The following is a 28000-nucleotide window of genomic DNA, read 5'->3' on the forward strand; positions in this document are numbered from 1 at the left end:
TCACATCCTGGGCTTGCCTGGAACTGTCCGGCTACGTGGGGAAGCGGGCAGGAGTGCTGTCCTGAAGTTTGTTAAGAACCTGTGATCTGGGATCCTGCTGCCGAGAAGCGCTGACTCCCTTCCAGAAGTTCCGTGAATAACAGCAGCAGGCACCGACTGCCACATCACCGGCGCTGGCCGGGCTCGGCTGCACGATGCCAGCTGGTACCGTGTCACCAGCGGTCATTCCTGGAGACAACGGCATCCGGAGAATAGTGGCATATACACAGACACCTACACGTTCTTGCTCTTCCTGAGGGAGGCAGACTTTCTCAGCTACCCTGGGACCTGATCGACGTCATTGGTGCCGGCCACAAGTCTTTTCGGGGCTTCTTTCTAAGGGTGGTTCTAATAGTCTTACCGCGTCCTCAAGCATGGCCTGGCTCTCACCGGCCTCCACTCTCTCCAGCATGACGAGCACTAGTTTCGATCCGCAGCTCTACGTTCTAGCGGTACTGACCTGAGTGCGCGCGGTTCCCAGAAAGCACCTGCCTCCACACTGCGCTGCCTTTGGACTTGCCGCTCCTTGTTCTAGGGCATCGCAGAGCCACTTCCCAAACATCTACTCTCTGTTTAAGAATCTATTCACATGAATAAATAAAAAATCCTAAGGAATCTACTAAAAGACTACGAGAACTGACGACAGAGCTCAGCAAGGTTACAGGATGCACGATCGATTTATAAAAATTAGCTGTTTCTGTACACTTTCAAAGAACATTCAAAAGTGAAATTAAGAAAATAATTCCATTTACAATAGCATCGAAAAATACTTAGGAATAAATTTAACAAAAGATTTGATGCAAAATTTATACTTAGAAAACTACGAAACACTGTTGAAAGAAATTAAAGATCTAAATAAATGGAAAAGCATCCCATGTTCATGGATTGGAAGACTTAATAATGTTAAGATAAGAATACAAATCGATCTACAGATCCATCGCAATCCCTATCAGAATAATAACTGACTTTTTTTGTAGAAAGTGACAAGCCGATTCTAAATTCACATGGAGTTGAAAGGGACCCAGAATAGCCAAGACAATTCTAAGGAAGGCAAATAAAGTGAACAGACTCACACTTCTTGATTTCAAACGATATTATTACAAAGCCACGGTTATCAAGACCATGGTGCCAGCACAAGGGTGGACATACAGGTGAAGGGAACAGAACTGAGGGTTTAGTAATACCCATTTATTCAGCATCTGCTGCATGACAAGCGCTGTATTAGGCACTGGGAATCCAAAGATGAATCTGACCTAAGTGCTACCCTCAAAGAATTCACGGTGTACTTAGAGAAGCAAGTACAGAAACAGGTGTGGAAATAGCACTGGAAATCGGTGATTATAATAGGGGACGAGGAACAGGAAAAGCTTTAGACAGTTGATACTTGAGCGGGTTGTGAAGGTAAATTTGAGTTGGACAGGTAGGTGTGGGGCGGGGTGGGGAGATCACTCCAGGCAGGTCCGTGTGGTTCAGAATTACGAGATGAAAAGTGGAAGGGCTGGGCAAGGTGGGGTGGTGGGGGGCGGTGAGGAGATGTGGAAGAAGCGAGGTTGGAGAGGTGAGCAGCAGGCCCTGAGGAAACATGACTGTCATCCTAAGAAATGTTGAGTTTTCCTGTGGGGGATGAGGAACTAAGGAAGGGCAAGCAGATTTGTGCTCTAGAGCAGGAGTCATCGAACTAGAGCCCAGGGGCCAAATCTGTAAATAAAGTTTTTGGAAATAAAGTTTTATTGGACTACGGCCATGCTCATTTCTTTACTAGTTATCTATGGCTGCTTTCCCACTAAAAGAGCAGAGTTGACCAGTTGCCATGCAGGCCGTATGGACGGTAAAGTCTAAAGTATTTGCTCTCTGGCCCTTACAAGAAGTGTATCAACCCTTGATCTGAAAAAAATCACTCTGGCTATTGCATAAAGGATGGTTTTTCATGGGGTAAGATGAAGAGGAAAGGAGGCCAGTTAGGAAACTAGCAAGTCTCCAGGCAAGGGACAACAACGCTGAGGCAACATCACCACGTGGACGTTGTCATGCACATGACCACGCAGGGAGTGGGCAGCTGGGCGGAGAGGTGGGCGGGGCAGCTGGGCGGAGAGGTGGGCGTGGCTTTGAGAGCGGCAGGGAGGGAAGAGCCAGTAGGGGACGTCAGTTTAAGGAAACCCAGAATGCCACTGGAAAAGATCAGAGATCCCACAGGGTTTCACTGATGCCTACATTTTAGTTTTTTTCTTTTTAATCATTACAGTGGCCCCTAAACAGCACACCTAGCAGGGCGATCTCTGACAGAGCGCTGGAATTCAAGGCGGCTTAAAAGTATTTTTAAAAAGTTATTCTCACAACTGGGTTATGGCCATGCTAGAGCAATTCCAGATAACCCGATGGATAGTCTTTCTCTCTTCTTGTAGTGTAACAAACTCAAACTCCACAAATCATTTGGCTATGCTCTAGGCTGCGGTTGGCACTAGGCAGACATCATGGGGTTGGTTGCTGGGCAAAGAATATTATTCTTCCTTAAAAAATTATTTTTAATTATAGTTGGCACCATATTATTCTTGACTACGAATCTATTTTAAAACACACATGTCGAATACCATGTCTTCCTTACTTTCGTGACTCCCGCAGTGACTGGCAAAGCATCTGGTACATAAAAGGTCACTAATAGGTCGTTTCAGTTAGGAAAAGAGAGAGGGCCAGGTGGGAAGGGAAGGAAGAAGGAAGGAAAGGAAGGCAGAAAGACAGGATACGGCCATAGAATTTTTTGACTCAAGGCTGAAAACTCAAGCTGCAACTGAGGATTCTCCGGTGCATGCAAACACCTCTGGCCCAGGAAGAGCCTAGAAGAACGAAACTCAGCGGTGACAGCCTAATCTGGCCACAACTGCAGATCCCAAACATGGGGCACTACCTTCCCTAGAAGGTTTAAGGAATGAGGTTGCTTAAATGTCACAACTAACTTGTGGCCTTCCAGATTATAAACTGTGTTTCTCAAACATCTCTTCCCAACCACCTCGTGGTAGAGCAAATGAACACGCAATCCCAAGACCCTGAGGTGCAGTCGAAGCAGCCGCACGTAGCCATGAAATGTGTTTGAAATCTCCTGCTTTACCTTTAAATCCATGCACCGTTCTGGGTAGCATTATAGTCTTGATCTAGGTGGTAGTTGCAAGCAAAAGTTCATCCAGGGCAGGTATTTGCACATCTATGCTCGTAACAACATTATTCCCAATAACCAAAAGAAGAAGCAATGCAGAAGTCCATCGCCAGATGAACGGAAGGAAATTCTGACACAGCTACGACATGGATGAACCTTAAGGATGATATGTTAAGTGAAATAAGCCAATCCCAAAAGAGCAATTATTGTATGATCCCAATTATATGCGGTACCCGGAGGAGTCAAAGGAAAGTAGAAACAGAAAGTAGAAACAGGAAGCAGAATGTAGTTGCCTCCAGGGGCCGGGAGGGAGTTTACTTTCAAAATGTACATTACTCAAATTTATATTTGTATTGGTCTTTAAAAAGCTTTAGAAAGATGTTTAGAAAAACGTCTTTCTTTCTAGACCTTTGAATCATGCAGGCACTCTAGAAAGCTGTGTTACTTATACCAGTGCACCAGTGGTACCCAGGACAAGGCTGAAGGTGGGGGAGGTCCATGGACCCAAGTTCAAGGACAGTTTAAAGAAACTATCTGAACAAATTAAGCAGTTTACAAGTCATCGACATAAGTTCCCTTCTCATAAAGCATATGCTTTATAGGCGAGCAACATTATTTCCTCAGAAGACACCGTTATCATTACGTGAGTTACACATCAAGGGGGACTTACTATGGGACATCCACGTGGCTAGCTGTGTCTGCTTGTCCGACAATGAAATAACTGAAGAAAATAAATCACCATTCACATATAATATAATATTAAAGGTATTTCAGTGAAGGGCACAAAAAACAGTGGACAAGAACTCACTGACTGCCGTCCTGATCACGTCCTCTTGACCTGCCGAGTCAGTTCTCATTCTACACCTGTACTTGCCACACACAACTTACCCAGGTAGATTGTTTCTGCCAGGGGATGTGCGACAGATTTTTTAAAACTCTGCACGGAAATCTTATCTAGATTGTCACCATCATGTTTGATCACCCTCGGACGGATGGCTACTTCGAAAGGGTGGCCCTGGTGCCCAAAGACTTCTCTGACACAGGTGGCAGAGGAAGACGGGGCAGCACACCTGGCCGGGTTGTGTTCCCTGCTGCCACACCTGGCCGGGTTATGTTCCCTGCCGCGCGCCCGCCATGCTCTCCAGCAGGAGTATGGCTGGAATTCCTAGGATGAGAAGGTCTGAAGACTCGCGTCAACCCAGACACGCCTGGAGACTTAGAAGATAAGCAGTGTGCTGCTGAGGACGCGTATCTGGGGACATCTGCTCGGCTCTGCCTTTTCTGGCCCACGGTCATGCGTCCTGCTGGCTCTGTGGCTTGGAGAAGAACAGGCTCCAGCCGCTTCATCTGAGGCTTTATGGCTCACCTAGGGTCCGGTCTGCCATGCACGCTGACCACAGAGGCCTTTCTCTTGAGGGAAATGAACAATAGTCATTCCGAACGGTTCTTGTGAGCCCAGGCAGCCCTGGGAGAGGGGAACTATACCTCCGAATGCTCCCGAAACTGTAAAAGAAAGGGAGCTACTGCAGCTGCTGATGTGGAATCACCTAGAAATTCCACCCCCGTGAGATAGCCCGTTAGCTATGCACAGCTGCCAGAAGACAGCGTGGTTTAAGGTGAATGCTTTGCCCCTTTTGGGTTCTATTGTTTAATTAATAATGGGATCAGAGCAACCAGTTTCTCCCTCCCTTAACCGGCTGTTTTACGGAAGGTCTGTTCCTTCTCACCTATTTCAGGGCAATGAACGTGAGAGCAGAAAATCTAGGAGTCAAGAAATGAGAGATTTCATCTTCTCACATGGCCAAGGAAGAACTCTGATTCATGAGTCTCATTAACGAGGTGTAAAAATGATTTATCACCCTACTTCGAAGTGAATGAAAATGCTAAAAGTAAAAAAATTCTGATGTTCTATATCCTCATTGGACAAAGGCAGAATAAACAAAGTCGTCCATAAATGAAGGCCTGCAGACGGAAGCCTCTTCTGTGTTACAGAATTTAGGAACCTCTGACTACAAGTCCCTCTGACTAAATCCTGGGATGATGATAGTGATGGGTAATTATTCTCAATGAGATTTCTTTCTGGGTCCTTTATGTCTTCCAGGAATCCCAGCTGCGGTCTCTTCTCTCCTTCTTTCAGACCCAGGAGCCAGAGGATGGGGAAGGACGATGACTTCTATTTCACAGGGCCACCCTGAGTCCCGAGATACGTTGTTTTTGTACGGTTTTACAATAAGCTGGAAACTAAACCTAAGCTTCCTGATTTTGCAGCCAATTTATCTCCAGCACCAAATGGCCAATTACTAAATATTTACACAGGAATTTCTGATAGCAGGTGTAGGGGAAATGATAAGCCCAGGATGAAGCCGGAAGCCAAACGAACCCTTCAGAGAACAGCTGATAACTCCCTGAGCGGCCCTGGAAACGCAACCACCAATCCACCAATGCGCAGGAGCGAGGAGGCGGGGGCAGGTCCCGGCTCCACCAATCACCAGCTGCGCCGTCAGGCCCGCTTAATTGTAAAATGAATTCAATAATATCCATCTCACTCTTTAGTGGGATGTTATAAGACGCACATAAGGAATAACATACAGTATAAACATAAATTATATTTTAAAAAAACCCCAGAACTCATATCAACTGTAAAACTGACATTTTGGGGAAAACTGGGAAATTTTTGAATGCGGACTGGGTAGTAGATGATACCAAAAAACTGTTAATTTTCTTAGGTATAATCATGGCATAATGGTTACTTAATATTTTTAGAGATCACACTGAAACCACACATAGAGATGACATGATTGATGTCTGAGATTTGCTTTAAAAGACATCAGTGGAAAAAAAAAAGAAAGAGAAAAGGATGGAGGAAGCGAGTGTGGCAAGATGCTGATAACTGTAGAATCCGGGCGAGGAGAATATGGGGGTCTTCCCGCCGCTACTGCGCGTCTTTGAAAATTGTCAGAATAAAACTAATTTCTAAATAAACAGTGTAGGATTGTCTGGCATATCAGAAAGCTTCGCTGGCGGTCGTCTCTAGAACACAGAAAATCTGTTTCCTTCACAAGGCCCCGCCACACAGTCCGTTCACTGGGCAGAGGACACGGGCTCAGGGAAAGGCAGGAAAGGGCCAGGCCAGGAGCTCAAAGGTAGAAGAGGCGTCACAGTGCCAGCCAACCTGTAAACGTCAGACCTGTTTCATATTCAGCTTTGCCACTTAAAAGTGGCCTTAGACCAAGTCACTTTTCAACACAAAGTCACAGAGAGGGAGAGAGACTGATGGGTGCGTGTGTGCGCGCGCGCGCGCGTGCGTGCATGCGGGCACGTACACACAAACACCACTAAATCTCAGTCTCTTTGGGCCCCAAGACTCACCAGGGGCCCACGAGGTGCACGTGCACGATGCCAGGGGTTTCTGATGGTCCTTCCAGGGACAGATATACTAGAGACCAGAAAGCGGAACAGGACAAAGCGGGGAAAGATAGGAATAACTTAGCTCAGGCAGCGTCGGGTGAGTCCGTCATTCATCTGGAAACGGACCAGAGGAATGAACACTTTGTCTTCGTCCTAAGGCCCATATCTGACCATTACGTACACAATACACCATTAAAAAGTAAATAATTCCACCCAGAGTGACAAACGGGCTCTGGGGGTTCCAGGACAGGCGGGCTAGTGGTGGTGTAAAGGATATGGGTTCGAGCCCCACACTAACTAATCGAATGGCCTTGAACTTCGGCGCTTTTCCTTTTTCTGCAAAACGAAACGATTGGACTGATTTCCGCAGTTCCAAGATTTTAGAGCACAAAATTAACTTGGGGCATCTGTCTAACTTTCCTGCATGTCTCTCATCAGGACTCGAGGTTTCCTAGTCAAGAGTAGATCAGTCCCCTCCCCCACGCCGGCTGTTTCTGGGGGTCTTCACTAGGGTGGGGGGTGATGAACAAGGCAAGAATCTCGTTTATCTCTTCCTGTCATTTCTAAACCGGCGCTGATTTCCAACGACACCTCCAGTAGGCGGCTACGTGAGAGGTCTCCCAACTTTTTGGAGCGGGTGGGGGCCGAGCGCAGCGGCCAAAGCGCCTGCGTAAAAGTTGCAGGCACCGGGGACCGCGGGAGCAGAGCGCAAGGCTAGGAAAAGCTCGAGCCACCCCACCCCAACCCGCATCCCCTAGCCCCTACCTCCCCGCCCCGTCAGCCCCGGGCGATTCTGCACGCAAGACCTGTACGTTCGCTAGTGCCGGGTCTTTCCTACTCAAGGGTTTCTCTATGATAAGGACGGAAGGGGTTCCCTGGTCCCCAGACGAGCCGAAGCGACGCGGGGGTGACTGAGTACCTGGAGCATTGACCGCGCTCTGCTCCCGCAAGGCTCGGGGCGGCCCGCGCTCAGCCGAGCCTCACTGGAAGGCGAAGGGAAAAACCCCACTCCAAGCAGTGAGCACTGGAGCTCCCACTGCCCCAGTGGCCCCCACCCCAAACCCCGCTTCAATGCCACAGCTTCGGGGCACACCTCAGAGCTCCCCCCGTCCCGCGCGCCCTTCACATCCCCAAAAGCCAGCACTCCGGGCCCTGGCCCCACGCTGCACCCCCCGCCCTCTCCCCAACGCACGTAGTGCATGCACACTGAGCCTCGACCGGCTCTGTCCTGCCCGGCTGCAGGCGCCCCTGTCGTGCGGGGAACCCAGCGCCCCGCTTCCCAGGGCGCACCAGCCGCCTCGCCTCGCCCAGCTCCGGCGAGGTGGCGCTGGGTGGGTCCGCCCGCGTCAGGAGGGGGACCCGTTAGCCCGCACGTCCCCAGCTCTCTGCTTCGCTGCGTGCGCCCGCCGCTCGGGGCCCGAGGGGACCCCAAGCATGGCGGTGAGACGTCCTCGCGGGGAGCGGAGTCTGGGGACTCCGTGGGGACGCTCCCGCTGCCCCTCTAACCGCTGTGAAGACTGGGGGCTGCAGGGGGCGCTCTTACTTGGCAGCAGGGGTCCGCCCTGGCTCTTCGGGGGCCAGCTTCCCACGGTGGCCCCTCTCCGCGCACGGCGCTGCCGAGCCCCTTTCCCGAGCCGAGGGGCTGTCGGAGACGGCGAGCCCCAAGCCGAGGAAGCCGCGGGCTGGAGTCGCTCCTCTACCCTTTTCCCCCGTACTTTTAACGCGAGTCAGACGGCAAACCCCTCCCCGGACCCACCCCCTTCCCTGAAGGCGGCCGCCGCCAGGCCCGGCCCCCGGCTCCTTTTGTTGTAATTTGAGAGCGGCCACTCCCGGGGCCAGAGGGGGCTTCGCGGGGAGGCCGCGCGCCGGCGGCCCACATCTTCGGGTTCCTCCCGCCTAGGTTTCCGGAGCCTGAGCAGCGAGGAGGGGGCTTTTCCTCGGGGAGATTCCGCTGCCCTCCGCCTCCAATTCGGTCCTGGCGCTTAACCCTTCGATGTCTGTCTCCACCAGTTTTAGGGGCCGACGGTAATCGATCTACTGTCCAGAGACTCCAGTACTGCCTGGCACGTAGTAGACGCTCAATAAAAACTGAAGACTGAAAGAGTTCAGAAACGTTTCTCCATCTCTCCTGGGTGTTCTCTATGGGGAAAGCAGACCCCAAACAGGAAACAAACAGCCCCCTTTCCTCCAGCAGATCGGGTCTCTGGCTTTCGCCAAGCTTCTCCCTTCTGAGGCTCAGTTCTCCCTTTCGTGAATCAAAGCCTTTGGATTCCGTGACCTCTAAGGCCCTTCTCCGCGTGGCAGGGTCAGCATCAGGAAGCCCTGTACTCAGGGGGACTGGACAGGACACAGCTAAGGGGTGTGTATCGTGTAGAAGGACATTCCACGCTTGGCTCAGAGGCTCACACTCAGGGGCCAGACTGAGGTAGTCATGCAGTTTGGGGGAGCCCTCTGTGCATATTCCCAGGGCTCCTGAAGCCGGGACAAGGCTTGAGCAAACAGGAGGCAGCCAGCTGTAAAACAAGGCCCCAGTCCGTGAGCCTCTGTGCAGACAGGACCCGGACGCGGACTGCGGACAGACACTGTATCTACCCCCAGCTCCTTCCTGAGCCCTGTCCTCTCTCTCCACTCCTCCCTAGCAAACCCACAGCACCACGGGTGATAGGTGGAGACTCCCAGCCGCAGCCTCAGCTCACGCTTCTCCCCTCACCCTAGATTTGTAAATCCACTGGCCTCCAGGACATCCCACTTCGGCCCTCTGGTCATTCCCATGGCCACAGCTAACCTAGCGAGCTCTAAACTTGGCACTCTATGCCACAGCCCACCCCAACCCCTGTGAACACTGCCAGGCAGAAATGAGATCTCCTCAGGCCCCGCCTCCTCACCTTCCACAGCCAATCAATTTCCTGGTCTGGTAGGCCGGGGAGGGGGTGGCAGGGGGGAGGTGGGTGTGGTTATAAAAGGGCCACAGGAATTCCTGTGACTTTAAACTGTTTTGTATGTTGAAGGCCGAGGTGATATAAGAACCTACGCCGGTAATAAAATTGTATAGAACTTAATACACATGCGCACACACATGTACAAGCAAAACGGGAAATCTGAGTGAGACCAGTGGCTTGCAGCCATGTCAATACCCTAGCTGTTACACGGTCCCATAGTTTTGCATAATGTCACTGTTGGAGGAAAATGGGCAAGGTGTATGAGGGAGCTCTCTGTATTATTTCTTACAACTGTGTGTGAACTGATGATTATCTCAATAAAAATTGCAACTGTTAAAACAAAAAACTTCATAGTAGTTCCCAGGCCCTCAGAATGCAGTCTGAACCCTTTGATACAGCGAATGGTCCCTTTCCTGCCTGCCCTTCTCCCAGATGCATTCTCTCCTCTCTTCCAAAGGCCCTACTTGCTGTTCTCCAAGACTGCTGTTTCACGCCCCAGGGCCTTTGCACACACCACACCCTTGCCTAGTCAGTCGACACCCCACACAGAGCCCGCACGTAGCAGATGCTCAATAAACGCCCGTGGAACTGGAGCCTCTCCTCTCCCTTCCCCCTTTTCTCCGATCCCTCCACTTCTAGTCCCTACCTTTTCTGCTAAAGCATTATCCAATAAGGCATACGATGAAAGGCAACTAACTTTGTAGATTATGTTTTGTTTGTGTAAAAAAGAAAAAAATCAAACTCCTTGTGGAACACTCAGAAAATATGAAAAAGCATAATAAAGAAACTTGTCACCCTAGTGCCCTAACAGCGGTAGACATCTAATGTTTTGGATATTTTTTAAACCAAAAAAAAAAAAAAAAAAACACCTATATTAGCTTGTGTGCATTTTTCAATGTTTTAATGGTTTTAAGAGTATAGTAGGGTCTAAAACTGTCATGTTCTATGGCATCCTTTCTCTATCATTGAACGTAAAATTATTAGCATAAGTTACACCATGACATGATCCTTGGGTAAGTATACTGCTTTCTCATGAGCAGCTACTACATGGTCCCTTCTAATTGTTACAGATGAGAAAGCTGAGGCTCAGAGAGGCTAGGTAACTTCCCCAGAGTAACAGAGCTTAAAAGTGGGCAAGCTGGGGTAGCTGAAGGGTAGCTGACCCCTTCTGCGAGTACTAAGTGGTCACGTACTGGAGGCCTCAGTATGTGCGCCTCACCACGCCCGTCCCAAGAGAAAACGGGTATTTTCAATGTCAGCTTGCACAGGGTAGTTCATTGATGTGCTACTGTGGAAATGAACAGAAGACCCTGGAGACCCTGTCAGGAAGGCCGTAGACCCCTGTTCTAGAAGAAAGAGAATAAGGAGCATATGCTTTACGACTGTGCGTAGGTCAGTACGCGTACCGCCCGTCTCCCAGGCGCTGTGTTGCCTCAGAGCACGGGCGCCCCGTGGGTGCAGAGTGCGCTTCTACAGCCCGAGGCCCTGGGTTCCAGTCCCAGAGCCGCCTTCCCTGGAGAAGTGACTTCCTTTGCCCCACTTGCCTCTGTGAGAAGCACCAAACTCACTCTCTCCTGGAGGAGGAAAAGGGCCACGTGCACACGGGGGCGTGGAACCGCGGCTGCCGTGGGACACTGCACGGTAAGGCGCTGTTGGCCATTTGGCCTGCACCCTGCAGGGCGCAGGGCGCAGCGCGCAGCACTGCGGGGGCCGGGGGGGGGGGCGGCGGGAGCCGCGGACCCCACGCAGCGGGAAGGAAAGCAGCACCCTCCTGCTCTTGGCGAGGACCACAGGAACGACTTCCTTCCGACACATTTCAGGACGTGGTGACTGAGTCCAAGGGTGTGGACTGTTCTCGCTCCCGCTTTTTTTCTTGGCTGTCGAGCTCCGTTGCCGACCCCCCTTCCTCACAGCCTGGGCAGGGCGGGAGATCCCACCTTCCTCCCGCCTCCATGGCACTGAACGTGTGCCCCTCCTGAGCTATGCGTCGCTTCCTCCTTGTGTACGGTTGTTCATGTTTCCACCTGATCCCTCTTACAGGGTTACTCTAAGCATCTTGCGCACAGAAACCGGGAGCCCGTGTCCCGTTAACCTCTGAAGCCACCTGATCCCTCTTACAGGGTTACTCTAAGCATCTTGCGCACAGAAACCGGGAGCCCGTGTCCCGTTAACCTCTGAAGCCAGCAGCGTGCCTTGCACACGCCGCGGCCCGTCAGTGTCTGCCGAAGCGAACCAGATGGAACCGAAAACACTCGAAAGCCTGTAACACATGCAAACCTGTAAGGCACGACGAAAACAGAAATAATCGCGGTTGGTATTATTTAGGATTACCCCAACTAATAAGAATGGAGAAAGTAGTAGTTTAAAATCTATAGAACTGGAGAAGAGGCTCCAACTTGTCTACTTGTTAAATTAAAAGGAAACCAACCTACCAAACGTAGGTTCAGCTGTTTGGGAAGGTGATTTGGAAATGTATGCCCAGTCCGTCTGGATCTGGCCCTGGGGGAGGGGATGGTGGCTAAAAGAGGCTGGTCAAATATTTCACCTATTTCGGTGGTCCTACATTGATTAGACAGCCACCGGGCCCCACCGTCTGGCTTTCTCAGAGTCAGAAACCTGTAGTGTTCTGTCACGAACACTTTTAACCAGCTGTGGCACTTCATAGGCGGCAGCTCACACCGTCTCCTAGCAGGCAGCGCCCCCTAGTGGTCCACTTCTCACACTCCTCAGGGCCAAGTTTTAAAACTGACAGTGTTTGAAGAACAGTTAAGTAGGCCTAAGCATCTGGTGTACAGACATGGAACCAGGAACCCAGCGAGTTGTTGACTGGACCACGGTCCCTCAGCGGGTTCGCAGCAGTGCTGAAACCAGCTCCAGATGGAGGTCTCCTAACTCCTAGGAGGATCCCAAATTTGCTCAGAAAGCACAGTTGTAAACTGCATGTGTGTGTTCTCAGGAGTGGTTATATTTCACATTTTAAAAGTATAAGTTCATTCCTGTAACCTATTTTCTAGAATGTAAAATCATTCTTTGTCACACACTACGGACGAAGCTTCCCCCGTCTCTCTCTTTTTTTTTTTCCTTTTCTTACTTTATTATTATCATAGCAGTATGTTTGAGGGTACAAAACAATTTATTTGGGAGCTCAGACCTCATAACATGCTTTAATGAAGCATGGCAAGACAATCCTTTATATTCTGCAGAAGAAAAAGTCCATTTCTGTCCAGAGCTTGGGCCGGCAGCTACTCAGCCCCTCTGATAACTGCTGATGCTTAAGGCCCATTTGGGGTCAAGTTCAGCTTAATGCCGCACAGTGTGGCCTGACAGCAGGCTGACCAAGGTGTGTAAAGTTTGAGGAGCCTACATAAAAGCATGCTTTCCTCTGCTGGGGGTTGCCATGTGTGAAACCCTGCCATAGGAATTAGTCCCTGATGAATAACCATCCAACAGTATGGTTGAATCTCAAAAATACATGCAGAGAGAGAGAGAGAGAGAGAGAGAGAGAGAGAGAGAGAGAGAGAGAGAAGCCAGCCAGCAAAAAGTTTCAGACTGTATGATCCTGTTTATATGAAACTCTAGAAGAGCAGATCGGCGGTGGCCTGAGGCTGGAGGTGGGCATGGGGTTTGTCCAGGAAGGAGCATAAGGGAACGTTCTGGGGTGGTGGAAAGGATCTATTTCTTGATTGTAGTGGCGTTTACATTGGTATATATAAATTTTTTTCCAAAATTCAAGAAACTGGACACTTAAAATGGGTGAACTTGATTTTGCATAAATTATTCCCAAATAAAGCTGGTTTAAAACGTTGTCCTTTTGCCTCGACCTTCCCCCACCCCCTTTTAAAATGGAAGCGGTTTGGGGACCGGCAACCCAGGGCGCCGTGTGGTTACCAGCTCAGTACACGCTGCCTGGGTTTGAAGCCGAACTTCACCGCTTCCTAGCTCTGTGAACCGAACACGCCATTACCCTGCCTGGGCCTCAGTTTCCTCGCCTGTAAAATGTGGAGATTCCTCGCAGAAGTTCTGTAAGGCCGAAACGAATTCATATACGTGAAGCGCTTAGAAAACAGTGTCTGGCTCATAGCCAGTGCCAGCTAGTTTTAAGCTAATTTAGGTGGAGCTATAAATGTCACTTGAAGTTGCCTTCTTTTCTAGTTACTTTTTTTTTTTTTTTAGAGCGGTGTTAAGTTTACAGAAAAATCTCACACAGTGAGATTCCTCTGTTATTAACAACTTGCATTAATGAGGTACATTTGATACAACTGATGAAGCAATATCGATACATTATCATTAACTGAAGTCTATAGTTGACGTTGGCGTTCAGTCGTACAGTGGGTTTTGATAAATGTATCGTGTATCCACCGTTACAGTATCATTTAGAATAGTTTCACTGCTCTAAAAATCCCCTGTGCTTACCTAATCGTCCCTCCCTCCCTACGACCCCTGGCAACTACTGATCCTTTTCCTGTCTCCATGGTTTTGTCTCCTTCAGAATATCTTATAGCTGGGACCATACAGTATGTAGCCTTTTCAGATTGGCTTCTTTCATGTAGTAACATGCATTTAATGTTTCTCCATGTCTTTTCATGGCTTGATAGCTCATTTCTTTTCATTGCTGAATATGATTCCACTGACTGGGTGTCCCACAGTTGATTTATTCATTCACCTACTGAAGAACAGCTTGGTTGCTTCTAAGTTTGGGAGGTTCTGAATAAAGCTGCTGTAAATATTTACATGTAGGTATTTATGTGAACATAGGTTTTCAACTCATTTGGGTAAATATCAAGGGCTTGTACATTGTGATTGCTGGATTGTATGCTAAGTGTATGTTTAGCTTAAATAAATGGTATATACATATACTGAAATATTATGCAGCCTTGAAAAGGAAGGGAATTCTGAATAAAGCTGGAGGACATTATTTTAACTGAAGTGAGCCAGTCACAAAAAAAGAAAAATACTGTATGACTCTACTTATATGAGGTGCTTAGAGCGATCAAATTCATAGAGACAGGAAGTAGAATGGCGGTTGCCAGGGGCTGGGGGAGGCGGGGTGGGGAGTTATTGTGTAATGGGTGCAGAGCTTCTGTTTTACAAGACAAAGGAGTTATAAGGTGTTATAGAGGGTTCTGGAGATGGATGGTGGCGACGGTGGCACAATGTAATGAACGCGTGTCGAGCCACTGGAACTGTACACTTAAACGTGGTTAAGATGCCATATTTTACGTTATGTGTGTTTTACCACAATGAGAACAATTAGGAAAAAAGTAGAGTAATTGTGGGGGAAAAAAGAGTTTGTCTAGTTTGGTAAGAAAATGTCGAACAGTGGCCATGGGAGCAGCTGGATCTTGCTCCCCGGGGTACGTTGTCAGTTTGGGTTCAAACTCTTTTTAAGTTTTTTAAAGGAGTGACGGCATCGTGTTGCGTTCCTACCAGCAGCGGGTGGGAGTCCGCACGGTTCCACGGCCTCGGCAGCACGTGAGGTGCTCGGCGCTCCGGGTTCGGGCCGGTCCAGCAGGTCCGCAGTGGTGTCTCATTGCTCTTTCACTTTGCATTCTCCTGATGCCCTCCGATGCGGAGCATCTTTTCATAGGCTCTTTTGCCATCTGCTCGTCTTTTTTGGTGAGGTGTTTTTTTTCAGACATTGTCTTCATTTTTTTTATTTGCGTTGTTTGTTTCCTTATGGCTGAGTGTTGAATTTTTTTGCATGTTTTGGACACAGCCCTTCATCAGATGTGTTTTGCAAAGATTTTTTTTCCCCAGTGTGTGCTTGTCTTCTTATTTTCTGAACGGTTTTCACCAAGCACCTGGATTATCATCATACCTTCGTGTGTGTGTGTGAGTGTGTGTGTGTGTGTGTGTGTGTGGGTACTAGGAATAAATAAAACTTGATGCGATCCTCAAGGGCCTTCCATCGTGATTTGGGAGAGACGATCGCATTCAATACCAGGACAAAGCAGTATGAGATTCAGTGCAAAATGCCTGGCACTATGCAGTGAGCAGAGATCAGAGGGCCTGAACAGTGGGGGGCAGGCGGCATAGAGTCTGGGGGGTGTTCATGGGTCGGGGTGAGGGGTAAGATAAGGGTAGGGACTAGACGGGCAGGAAAGAAGGGGCAATGCGTTCCAGACTCGGCCACGAGGGAATGGCAAGAGAAAGACGCCTGCCTGGGAAGACAGCGTCATCTTTGCTCAGGGAGGAGCCCTGATATCTGGGACGTCTGGGAACAGGTGGGCTTGGGCTGAGCACAGAATGAACCCTGGGAGTCTGGCAAAGGCACAGAATGTGGGTGACAGGTTCTGAAGACAAGCTTTGCCCACATTATAATTGTGCTGTTTTCCTCATTTCTCATGATCCTTCTCCACCAGGAAAGTCTCCTGCTGAGAGAAAAGGGAGACTCACCTAGCACAGTCGTTTAGAGGGGGAAAAAAAAGTTAAAATAAAAAATAAAAAAACAGGTCTAAATCTCATTCCCAGACACCTGGCTTCTGCCAGCTCTGACCACCTTGTCTCAAAGATGCAGCCAAAATAGGGAAGAGGGGTGTGTGTGTGTGTGTGTGTGTGTGTGTGTGTGTGTGTGTGTGTGGCGGGGGGTGGGGTACCAGACGAAAATGAAAGCTTTTCTGCAACCTGATGTGCTGGCATCTGGCAGGGCCCTTGCTCCAGGCCACAGCCCAGCAAAGCCTGACCGTCTCCCCAAAAGCATTTGAGCAGCCTGCCCAGGTCACTCCGGGTTGGCTGAGGACACAGCCTGAATCTGTTCCATTCCAGCCACTGGTATTTACGGGACTCCTGCATGCCCAGGCCCAGTTCAGCACCCTGGGAGAGGAAGAGGAATCCTGCTTTGCCCACCAGTGCCCCCACTCTTGGGGGAAAAGGCCCAAGATGAGCCCCCAGGGACAGTTGCCTTATTTTAAATATCCGGAGAGGATGGAAAGTTCAGAGGACTCCATGGTTCAAAAAAAGAGTCCCTAAACCCTGATAGGACTAGTCACCAAAATGTCAGGAATACTGCTGCAGATTGAACTGTATCCCCCAACTTCATATATCGAAGCCCTATTCCCTTTTTGTGATGGTATTTGGATGTGGCCTTTGGGAGGTCATAAAGGATGGATACAGCCATGAGTGGGCGGGACTTGTGATGCAATTCATGGCTTTATAAGAAGAGGAAAAGAGACCGAAGCCCTCTCTCTCTCACTCTGCCATGTGAGGATACGGCAAGAAGGTGGCCATTGCAAGGTCGGAAGCAGGTCCTCACCAGGAGCCAAGTCTGCAGGCACCTTGATCTTGGACTTTCACCCTCCAGAACTCTGAGGAATAAACGTCTGTTGTCTAAGTATCTCAGTGTGCGGTGTTCTGTTTCAGCAGCCTGAGCAGACAAAAACAAACACTCAGGAGCTGCTTCCTTCCCTGGCTTCCTGGCCACAGCTGGCGGCTGGCAACGCTGGGACCTGGGTTCTCCTCTCTGTCCTCTGTCCCCTCCGAGGTCACACGCCCTTCCTCACACACAGCTCACTCGCTGAGCCCCCGTCACCTTCCCACCAAAGGGATCTGCCTTGTAAATTAAGGTGCCCTTAGAGATGTGTGAACAGTGTCACGTCTATCCAACACCCTTCTCTCAGCCACCGCCCTGACTTGTCTCCAGGTGACCATCTGTCCCCCACTTGGCCTCTAATGCTTCCCAATGTGCGCTTAGAGGGCTGGGGAGGGTTACCAAGACCTTCTAGGAGATCCACGAGGTCGAACTAGTTTCATAATAAGACTCAGACCTTATTTCCCTTTTCATTCTCATTCTCTGGAGCCGATGACGCACCAGGTGCGACCGGAGCCGCTTCCTCCAGAATGACGGACCAGTGTCACGGAGAGCGTCAGGAACACCAGGCGAACTGGGCTCCAGTCCCAGGTCTCCTCTCCAGGAAATACGGGGCTGGGCTAGATAACAAAGCCCCTCCTCGCGATGATAATTCGCATTGTTCTGTGTGCACTGCATCTTGGTGTTCTTTCCTGTAGACCGACCGAGCAATGATTATATCTCCCCCACCTAGCTCACAGAGCTGTTGAGAAGGTGAAAGAAATAGAAAGTGCATGAGCTTTAAAGAGGGGAAGTTGCTCTATGGTTATTAGGTGTGATTATGAAGAGAGGAGCAGCTCAAAGGAAATCACCGTAATCAGAGGCTGGTCCCCAGCTACCAGCCTCCTCCTGGGTTGCTAGGCGACCATAGCGGGGATGCTCAGGCCAACCCAGCAGCAGCCCCTGTCTCCGCAGAGCTTCTATCTTGAGAACTGGAATCATTTTCCCTTAAAGGACCCCTGGCATTCCTGAGCTGAAGTAAATTAATAATAATAATAATAATAATAATAATAATAACAATAATAAAAATATATATTTTTAAAAGCCATTCCCTATGGCTCAACATAAATAACTTCTGGCCATTCAGTCAGTCAATCCGTCTGTCTGTCTATCATCTATCTATCTATCTATCATCTCAAAATTTTTAAAGTTATAACATATAACCTATACACAGAAAAGTACCTAAAATAGGAACATGAACATAATAAAGTAATATAAAGCAAACACCCATACGATTATCATTCAGCTCAAGAATTAGAATATTGCTGTCTTGTTGGAAGCATCCCCACAAACCACAAGCTCTTTCCCAAAACTGTCTCCCTACCCTAAAGGCAAACACTCTCTTTTTTTTTTATTGTCATGACTTCCTAGTGTCCGAGGGCCCCAGAGCTCAATGTGGGGATCCCACCCAGGCTCCTGGCTCTAACTACTTCTGGAGGCTGCCAAATCCCAAATGCGTATCTGAGACCTGCCCTCTGGGGTACTCTTTAGACTCCTGTGTCCAGTTCTGTGCTTAACCTTGCGGCTGGGTATAGCCGAGCGACCGTGACTCCCGATCCCCTCCCCCACACCGCCCCCGCCCCCCGCCCCCGCGGCAAGGGTAAGGTCATTCCTGCCTTCTGACTCTGTCACTTTTAACCCCAAGATTCACTCCAGCTTCAGAAAGAACGGTCACGTGTCCCGACCACCTGACATCCAGTATCCACCCCACTGCTCACCTGGAAGACCGGTGGCCCAACACAGAGGCTGAGAATGCAGGACGGAATTTTCTCAAGAATGGACGTTTCGCTGTAAGCGCACTTAGCTTTTCTGTCTTCACCGGAAACCGCTGGGTGCTGCCTAATTGTGTTTCTGGTTTGCAGACCCCAAGACCCTTTGTCACTTATTTCTAGCCAAAGCCTCCTGACCTTTCATGCTGAGTTAACACCACCAACAGCTGAGCTGAAGCTATGGCTGCTTGTTGTTCAGGTTCACGGAGGGGGTGCGTCGGTGTGAACCCACAGCCGCTAGGTGGCGACATCACTTTCTGTAGGTGGAACACAGTCAGACTCAGACCCTGATTGACTTGTCACCGGGGCCCTTGGTCAGGCTCCGAGGGCAAACTATCCAGGTGGAATGACTGAGCTGCACCTGGAACCTTATACCCAAAACAAACAAGCAAACAGAAATGGTGGATCTCATACTTGACTGGTGACTGCTTAGCTGGACAGAAATTGTTTCCAATGACTTCCAGTGTCTGGTCTGAGTGGTGCATAGAGAGCAGAGGTATGGGGCATGAAGCGTTCCCATGTGGCCTTGTGTTTAGGATCCTATGGGACATCTAAGCGACAGCTGGTAGGAACCAGAAACAAGGGCCTGCAACTCTCCAGAGGGTCCTGGAAGGGAATGAAAGGCAGAGGGTGGTGTCTTGGAGGCGGGAGGTCTTTTCCTAACATAAAGCCCAGTATAGGGTAGTGGTCGAGAGTCAGGATTGGCAAACTACTGCCCATGGGCGGGATGGACCCACCGGCTGCATTTTGTAAAGAAAAAAAAGTTTTCTTGGCATAAAGCCACACCCATTCATTTGCATATTACCCAGGACTCCTTTCACACCATAAAAGCAGAGCGTAGTGGGTTTCAGACAGAAGTCATGTGGTCTGCTAGGCTGAAATATTCACTCTCCAGCTCTTTCAAGAAAATGTTCTCTGGCTCCTGGTCGAAAGCGACACTTGTCAGCATTCAGTGTGCACGGTGAGTGATCTGGAGATCTTGTAAAGTGGAGACTCTGGTTCAGGCCTTAGACCCGCCCTGAGATTTAGCGCTTCTCTGGGGCCGAGGGGGTCCACGCTTTCTGATAGACACATAATGTGAGAATACAGGTAATTTAAAAGTTTCTAGTGTCCACATTAAAAAAAAAAGAAAAGGTAAAAAGAAACAGGGCACGTTAGTCTCATAACATATTTTATGTAACTCAATATAGCCAAAATAATATCACATCCTATGGAACCAATACAAACAAATCGAGATAGTTTACCTTTCTCTGTGTCCTAGGCCTTTTGAAATCTGGGGTGTGGTTTGCACGTACAGCCCGTCAGAGCTGGGACAGGTCACGTGTGGCCGATGGCTGCCGTACTGAACGGTGCAGCTGTAGAGGACGGGCTGGGACCGGGCTGCGAGCCCCACCACTCACCAGCCGCGCAGCTGCGGGCCAGTCACGGAACCTCTGCGCGTCTGTTTCTCCACCTGGACGACGAAGATAATGAATGAACCACCGCACGATACCGTCTTCAGGATTCCGTAAGTTAATACAGTGCTTAGAGCAGCCTGCCTGGCACCCCGGAGGCCATGGTTATGCTGTCGCGTTGATTCTGCATGAGAAGCACTTTCTTTCCTTCCAATACAGGAAGCCCGCTTCCTGCACCCAGGCCCCAGGGTGGAGCCGAGCCTGCTCTTCGGTGCTCGGCCCACTGCTACCCTTTCCTTCAAGCAGTGGATTACACTCTAGTAGAGAGAGTTACAAGGAACACAGTGAATATAGAGTGTGTTAGAAGGAGGGCGTTACCACGAGGAAAAAGCTGAAACAGGGTAAGGGGGCGGGTAGATGGTTAAGTAGGCGTTTCCAGTTTTAAGAAGGTGGACCAGGTGGGCCTCCGTGAGAGAGAAAGCCATTGAAGTTCCTGAGGCCGGCAGGGCTGGAGCAGAGTGAGTAGGGGGGAGTCATTTGAGGAGGTCAGAGAGGTGTGGGGGCACACTGCGTATGCCCGGTAGGCCATTATAAACATGTTGGTTCTTCTTCGAGTGATGTGTAGGTTGGTGTGACCTGAATTAGGGTTTTCGAGGCCGCCATGTTGAGGATACCAGGTGGAGGCGGTGGTGATGGAGGGGTGACCAGCCACCCCACCGGCTGTGAGCGGAGGGCTTTGCTGGGATGCGAAGCTTTCAGTACTAAAACCAGGAAGGACTCAGGCAAATGGGTACAGTTGGTCAGCCTAAGACAAGGAGACCAGTTTTATCTTCCGTCCCCCTTTTATTACCAATTAGTGTCCCCCAGAGAGTCGAAACATGCATGTCCTCAGGATCGACGGGGTTGTGTGCTTCACGCTTACGTGAAGGGCGTCGAGCTACAAATCTCATTTCTCTGTCGAAGATTCAGCATTCCTTTTAGAATGCGTTGTCTCTTACGGCTGCCCAGGATTCCACAGCATCTGCTGCCTTCTGCTCACCCAAGGGCGGCTTGCCTCCAGCCACCCAGCGGCTCAGGCAGCGCTGTGGAGAGCATCCTGCTGAGTCCCCTTACGGACCTGGCGGGCACGTCTCCGGGGAGCACCAGCTCTTGGACATGCTCACAGCCGAAGTGCTGCCAGCTCGCATTCCAGGGTTCGTACCACAGCAAGACCTAAGTGTCTCCACATCGTTGTCAAAACGTCAAGTTTGGCGATTCTGAGGGGCGTAACGCAGAGGCTCTCTCATTCCACTCGCTTTGCTCATCATTCGGGCCTGTGCTTCTGTGAACTGCCTATTCATAGCCTTTTTTCTTTTGATTTCTTTTTTCTTGTCGATTTTCAAGGAACCTCATATAGATGGATATATTAACCCCTGTTCTCGGCCTGCCACGTTAGCGTTGACTGCGATGGCTTTCGAACAAAAATCCTTACTTTTGATGTAGCTACATCTATCCTCGTCCCGCTTACGATTTTGAGTGAATAAAATTCTGAAGCTACGCGTAGAATAAGTTCAATTTACAGAAATTATTTTCTCTACTATGGGCTTTGGAAAAACATCCATCTTACTTTGCCCAGACTCATCACTAATTCTGGGGTTTCTTTTTTCTTTTTTCTTTTCTTCAAGATAGGGTTAAGAAGAAAGAAAACCACCCGAGGTGAGTGAGGTCCTCCTAGTTTCTCTAAACGTAGCTTTAAAATGCGACGATCCCTAAACGTACTTAACGGAGGGAGGGATGTAGGGGACAGATGACGGAGACAGGCCCGGGAGTCCCTCTCACCCTTCGCATCACATGGTACGTGGTTTCGAAACTGCACAAAACTCCGCCACCTGGAAAGAAGACTGAGAATAATAAAAGGTTGATAAAATAGCTGTTTTACAAACCCTAGAAACCTAAAGAGCTGATTCGACGAAGAAACGAGATTTTGGTCCCTATACATATTTATGAAGTACTATGTGCTACGAAGTGTTTCTTTATGGGATTAGTTGTAAATATGGAAATACAGAAAGCAAACACGTCCTGATCCATGTTCAAGGAGGTGCAGGGGTGGAACGGATATACTGATGGACGACAAGGTCACGGAAGGTCGAAGAGAATTTAAAAGTGTAATTTGAACATTATGGAGAACGGCCGGGAAATGCCAGAAAATTCTCTTGCGCTGGCATGACCCAAATAAAGGATGTTACAGGCTGAGCAGAGCCCACAGAACGTTCAAGAGTCTCCGTCTTTTTGCATCTGTAATCTGGTTTTAGACAAAGCGCGTACCAGGTGGGAAAGCGAAATCTTTGGAGGAGAAACACTGAGTCTGGCGCCTGGAGTTTGTCGTGCAATCGCAGGCAAGAGGAGTTGGATTCATCTTCCCCAAAAATGCCCGCTTCGAACTGATTGTCACGCAGAAAAAGAAAGGTGAAATGTGGTGTTGAAACCACCAGCCGGGCTGGGGACTTGCTAGACCTAACACAATGAAAGGGTAAGTCCCACACTGGGAGTTAGAAAGACACTTCTTTGTCTCCCAATGACCTGGCCACAGACTAACTTTTCCCCTTCTCCTTCTTTTAAGAGAGAGAAAAAAAATCTCCTTTTCCCTCCATTTAACTGAGTTTTTGTGTTTAAACAAGAAGCCTGTCTTTTGTGCCTCTCTCCATTACGTTCCGTGAGGGGCTTTTGGTATTTTTTTTCAGAGCAGAAACCCTTCTGAAGGCCGCTTTTCTTGTTTGGGCTGCTGTGTGAGTCTCTTACACATGACAGGCTGCTGACAGAAACCTTTAAGTGGCCGTGAAGTCTGGAGCCCAGAGGCAATTCACCTGTCAAACAGGATCAAGGGCGAAGAGCACAGAGAGAAGGCCAAGTGGCCCCGTCCCCGCCACTGCAGGGCTGTCAGCCTTAATGGATGTATTGACAGAAAGAGGCAATGCCTGCCGCACTGGGGAGGGCAATGAACCTTGCTGAAAATAAACGAGAACACCTCAACGGACCGATGCTTCTTTTAAGAGGGGGCTGGATCACAGGCTGAGGCCGTCAGCCCCCCCCCCCCCCAGACAAGCTGGGGTGGGGAGGACACTTAAGGTATTTCATCCTGACACCGAAGCTCCAGGCAAACCGCTGAACCTGCCAAGTCGGGCTTTGGGATTAACGGTCGCTCCTCCGTCTTTTGAGGACCTTTCCAGAAGAAGACAGCCTGACTCTATGCCCCCCAGACCAGTGAGTGCCATGAACCCCTCTGTGCAACCATCAGCATATCAGGATCTCGGAAAAAAAAAAAAAAAAAAGATGCACCCGTGCATTCCGGATTCATGGGACGAATGGAATGGAAGCAGATCACGGACAACAACCAGAACCGCTGCCCTGCAGATCTGCCCACACGGGCAGCCGTCGGCCGCAGCCACGTACTGCCCTTCGGTCGGGTGGAATAGCGTTTAGACATCTTCAGCTGCCTTGGATGTTTCAGTGTAACTACCACTCCGGCACGAACACCTGGATTTGCTGCGCCGCCTCACGATTCCTCGAGCGAGCGCTCTCCGGACGTCGCCATCCGTCCGCCCGGGGGCCGGGGCACGGCGCTTCTGCGCAGGCTCCCACCGCGTCCGCCTGACCCTCTCCTCGCGCGGGGTTTTTAGGCTTTTATTTCTGTTGTCAACAGCTGGTCCCCTTCCCTACCCATCGTCTATTTTCAGGTTATGGCTCAGGCCCACCTCCCTCCTCCAGGAAAACCTCTATTTATATATTCTCTAATAGCTGAAAAAGAGCTCTAGCTTCTAAGAGTTGTTATTAACATTAAAAACGTGGTTCATATTGCTCTGGAAATAAGCCAATTCAAGTTAAGATTGAATTGCAAAATGCTATAAGGTCAGCATTTTAATATTTAGAAAATACCTAAAACTTGATCAAGTTCATTTTTCTTGTCTATACACAGAGGTAGTAGGTACATGAAAATCAAGTTATAAGCGCTTGTCCCGGTATGGCCTTGATTGCTGGTGAACGGCTTACTGCTACACGTCTTGGTAAACACTTCTCCGTGCGGAACGGGCGGCTTCTGGGCCATGGGACACAGACCCCACCCTCCGCAAGACAGAATAGCGCTTTGCCACACGCCCGTCAGAAAGCGAACACACGGAGTGTGTAGCCAGGCCCTGACGATTTATTTTACTGAATTTAGATTCCAGTTCAACTAAGCATTGTAAAAGGTAAGAAGACTCAAACATCAGGGGAAAAAAATCTATTTAAACCACAAGGAAGCAAAGTCACACAAGTCTGTGGGTGGTCCATGGGTCATCGGTGACCTCTTCTTTTTGATTCTCAAAACCCATTGGCGTGTGTGACCATGGGAGGCCGCCAAGTATAAAAAGTGATACGACACCACAACAGTCCCCCCAAAATAATTATTCTTACCTCGAGTGGAAAAAACATCATTTAAATAAAAACACATTTAAAGACACTCCCTTAGTTTTTGTAATTCCTAACTGTAAAGTATAATCTTAGTTAATGGAACAAAGAATTCTCCTTGATCGGTTACAACATTTATTATTGAAAGGGAAAATCAAGATCATAAAAAGACAAAACGATGAAATAGAAATAAATAACAAAATAATTTACTTATAGGTAGTTTTGCTGCATTGCACATTACCACACAAAATTTTTCTAAAGGTGAAAAATAAAAACACTTGGAAAACACATTTGCCTTTTTGAGTTTCTTGCTAAGTGATGCATGCTCCTTATAAGGAAAACTATTCTATGGAGGCCTGAGTTTCGAATTTAAATGTTAATCCAGAGCGTGCCAACCCGGGAGCACAGGGGTGGACAGTGAGTGGTGAAGGAGTGTTCCTCCCAGCCTCTGGGGGGGCCGGGATGAGCCAGGAGCTGCCTCTTCAGTTCACCCCCAGGTTGGGGAGCACTGCCCCAAATCAGCAGTTTAGGGTGAAGATATGCAAAAACCCACCGGTACCAAACAGTTCGTCCTTTTACTGTGCTTGCCTTAAACGGACTGGAACACCTCTGGGAACATCCTCCGGAGGTTAAACGCAGAGCAGCGCACAACAGGGCGAGGAACGGGAGCGTGTGCTGCCAAGATCGAACACAGACCGTGCGGCCTGCAGCGAGGCTTCTAGCAAGTTCCCGCCAGTCCAATTTCTTCTGCTTTCTAGGACATGGATTCAGAGTTTATGGCCTACTTGGCCAGCCCTTAACTGACATTAATTCTTCTCCTGAATTAAGCCCCTCCCTGGCTTGCCTCTCACCCTGGCCACCCCTGCACCACGGAGAGAGGGTGCCGCTGTCCTCTCTCTCCTGTGACACAGGGTGGCGAAAAACCGCGGGAGGTCTCCTCGTGACCGCAGGCGTCTGAGCACGAGGCTCGCAGTGAGTCCTCTTGAACAGCACTTTTTAAATTTGGGGACCATGTTTCTTGGCTTATTAGAAAACTGATCTTGAAAGTAACCTAGAGGAAAAGTTAAAAAGTGAAATTCTGGTGCATGAACAAATATTTTAAGATTGAAGTTTGGTCACCTCTCTGGCCCATCTTTTCGTGCCCACAAGTGATAACCATCTTCCTGAATTAAGATGCTACTGTGATGTCCTTTCTTGAATGTGACCGTTTGCGTAGGGGTCAGCACACGTCTTCTGTAAAAGGAAATTCAGTAAATATTTTAGGTTCTACGGGCCATATAGTCTCTGCTGCATATTCATTAGTTTTTTTGTCTTTACCGTTGAAGAACTGAAACACCATTCTGAGCTCAAGGGGCTTCTGGGTTTTCCCCGTGGGCCACAGCCTGCCGAGCCCTTCTCCAGGCAGTTCTTCGGCAGGTGAGCGCGGCGCTGTACTGTGCAAAGTCTAAGGCTGTGTGGGCCTTGGAACCCTAACTTGGGGATTTCTTGTGGAGTGAGGTGGGTCCCTGCAGAGGGGTCCTTATGCCAGGTGTAAAGCAGAACCACCTGTCTCCCCTCTGCTGCCTGAACGGCACAGAGCTGGACCAAACTGGCACCCTTTATCTAAAAAGTGGCCATTTACGGTATGAAGTCTTAATGAAGACCTATTTAAATCTGCGCTGATGCTGGCTTATCCTTGATTTTAAAGGCAAAGTCACATACTCTAGGCATCTGAAAACCTTCAATCTACAGGTCAGGGCCTTCCTATTCCAAATGGTTGGCAGGAGAAAAGCTAAGGTATAAACGTACTTCCTCTTGACCACTAAAGCCATCCACAGTCTACAGGGCGAAACCATCTATGAATTCGAGAAGCGCGCCAGCTCACTCTACTCCCGGGTTACCTATGCCACAGCTCGTGTGTGTCTGGATCTGGATAAGAAAGTGTTTGCTAAGGAACCAAGGACTTAATATCGGGAGGCCAGCATTTAGAAGCTGGCTCTTTCAGAGGGATGTTTATCTCCATCATCTCTGAAACAAGTCTCTCCACATTAGATGCTGTAACACCACACGGCTCCTCCAACCTTCTGAATTGTGAGAGGTAAATATTCTAACAATGATTTTTTTCATTGGTATTATATTCACTTTGAAGAGCAGCAAATAGGATAATTTGCATTTCTTTCATAAATTTGTACTCTTTTAAATCATTGATATACAGTATACCATGGTTTTAAGAAAGTAATACGATAAAAATCCAACTTTCCCCCCAAAGTTAAATAAAGGCTTCAGAATCGGAATTCTTTCTCTAATGAATAATTTCTGAAATAAGAGCGAAGGATTCTCGAAATATACCTTTGCTACCAGCTAGACGAATTTAACTGTTCTGGAGTTAAAAGACTGTGTGTGTGCGTATGTGCATGTGTACACTCACACATCCACACATGTACACACATATGCACACACACAAAAAGAACTTCTCCTAAAAAACTATGTATGAGAATTCCCAAGAAAGTAATTAACTGTGTCAGGAAAAGATAATGATAACGGGGAGCTTCCTAAATAAAATGAAATGAAACAGTTAATTCTGAAGTGTGTGTTTTTCAAAGAACATTATTCCCTCACTCTCTTTCATTAGCATTTTACACACGCGTGCGCACACACACACACAGCGCTCTTAGTCATTATTTCACATTTTTCAGGTCTCTTCACTATCAATTTTTTAAAAAGTTACCTCCTGGTAACTAGTTTTTCTCTATTTTAGGTATTACATTTCTCTATTTTGAATATAAATAGTTTTGAATTTTTAGACCTGCAAAGAAAACATATAGTGACAGATCTGAACAATAAATAAAAACTAAACATCACGCTCATTAGGTTAGGGCATTCAAGACAGAAGGAAAAAAAGCATTTTAATTTCAGTCAGTGAGTTTTTGGTTCTGTAGAACTATCACTCTTCAGTCCAATTTCTACTGATAAACCGCCTCTTTGCTGTTTTTTTTTTTCTCCAATATCAAAGTGCATCTGTTTAAAATTAAACAAATCTTAAAGAAAAACTGAAAAGCTTAGGAATTTTTGGTAGATATTCTATGCAGCAAAAACGAAGTGATTTTTCTTTTTTCTTACTCCTCAATTGAAAGCTGTATACAAAACAGGGCCAAATACAGTATTTCTAGGACAGCAGAGTTTACAAATAATGGATTTTGTTTCTGTTTCAAGGAACAAAAAGGGAAAGGAAAAATAAAACCAAGTGAGAATAAAGAGGAGAAACCCTGAGGCAAAAATGGCTTTTCCTTTACAAAGTCTTCCTGGGCTCTCTCACTCTGGTTCACAGGGCGCCGGCAATCTTCTGGGCCGGAAGGCCCTCCTCCAGCCAGAGGGTGGCGGCCGAACCGCTGCGCAGTGTCCACCTGTGAATGCGCCGGAGCCGCAGCAGGTAGAGGAGGATGGAGAGCAGGACCACCAGGAAGCAGCCGGAGAACAGGTAGTGATTGTAGACAAAGGAGAAGCCCCGCCAGTGAGTGTGACCGGCCCGGAAGGTCTCCTGCTGGATATCCCTGCCC

The 28000-nt window shown here is 48.6% G+C and overlaps 2 protein-coding genes across 3 annotated transcripts in view; both read right to left on the reverse strand.

The window, feature by feature from the left end:
- Positions 1 to 8294, reverse strand: part of LOXL2 (lysyl oxidase like 2) — an 82183-nt gene extending 73889 nt beyond the window's left edge. Inside the window, exon 1 of the mRNA XM_016141533.2 lies at positions 8139 to 8294. The gene's annotated coding sequence lies outside the window, so the exon portion shown is untranslated. The remainder of the gene's footprint in view (positions 1 to 8138) is intronic.
- A 16291-nt stretch (positions 8295 to 24585) lies between these two features.
- Positions 24586 to 28000, reverse strand: part of ENTPD4 (ectonucleoside triphosphate diphosphohydrolase 4) — a 30312-nt gene continuing 26897 nt past the window's right edge. For both annotated transcript variants that reach the window (XM_016141532.2, XM_016141531.2), the window contains exon 13: positions 24586 to 27994. In XM_016141532.2, coding sequence (XP_015997018.2) covers positions 27766 to 27994 — 229 coding nt within the window. In that variant the 3' untranslated portion in view covers positions 24586 to 27765. The remainder of the gene's footprint in view (positions 27995 to 28000) is intronic.

The sequence above is a fragment of the Rousettus aegyptiacus genome, unplaced genomic scaffold, assembly GCF_014176215.1.
Source record: "Rousettus aegyptiacus isolate mRouAeg1 unplaced genomic scaffold, mRouAeg1.p scaffold_m13_p_16, whole genome shotgun sequence".
NCBI lineage: Eukaryota > Metazoa > Chordata > Mammalia > Chiroptera > Pteropodidae > Rousettus > Rousettus aegyptiacus.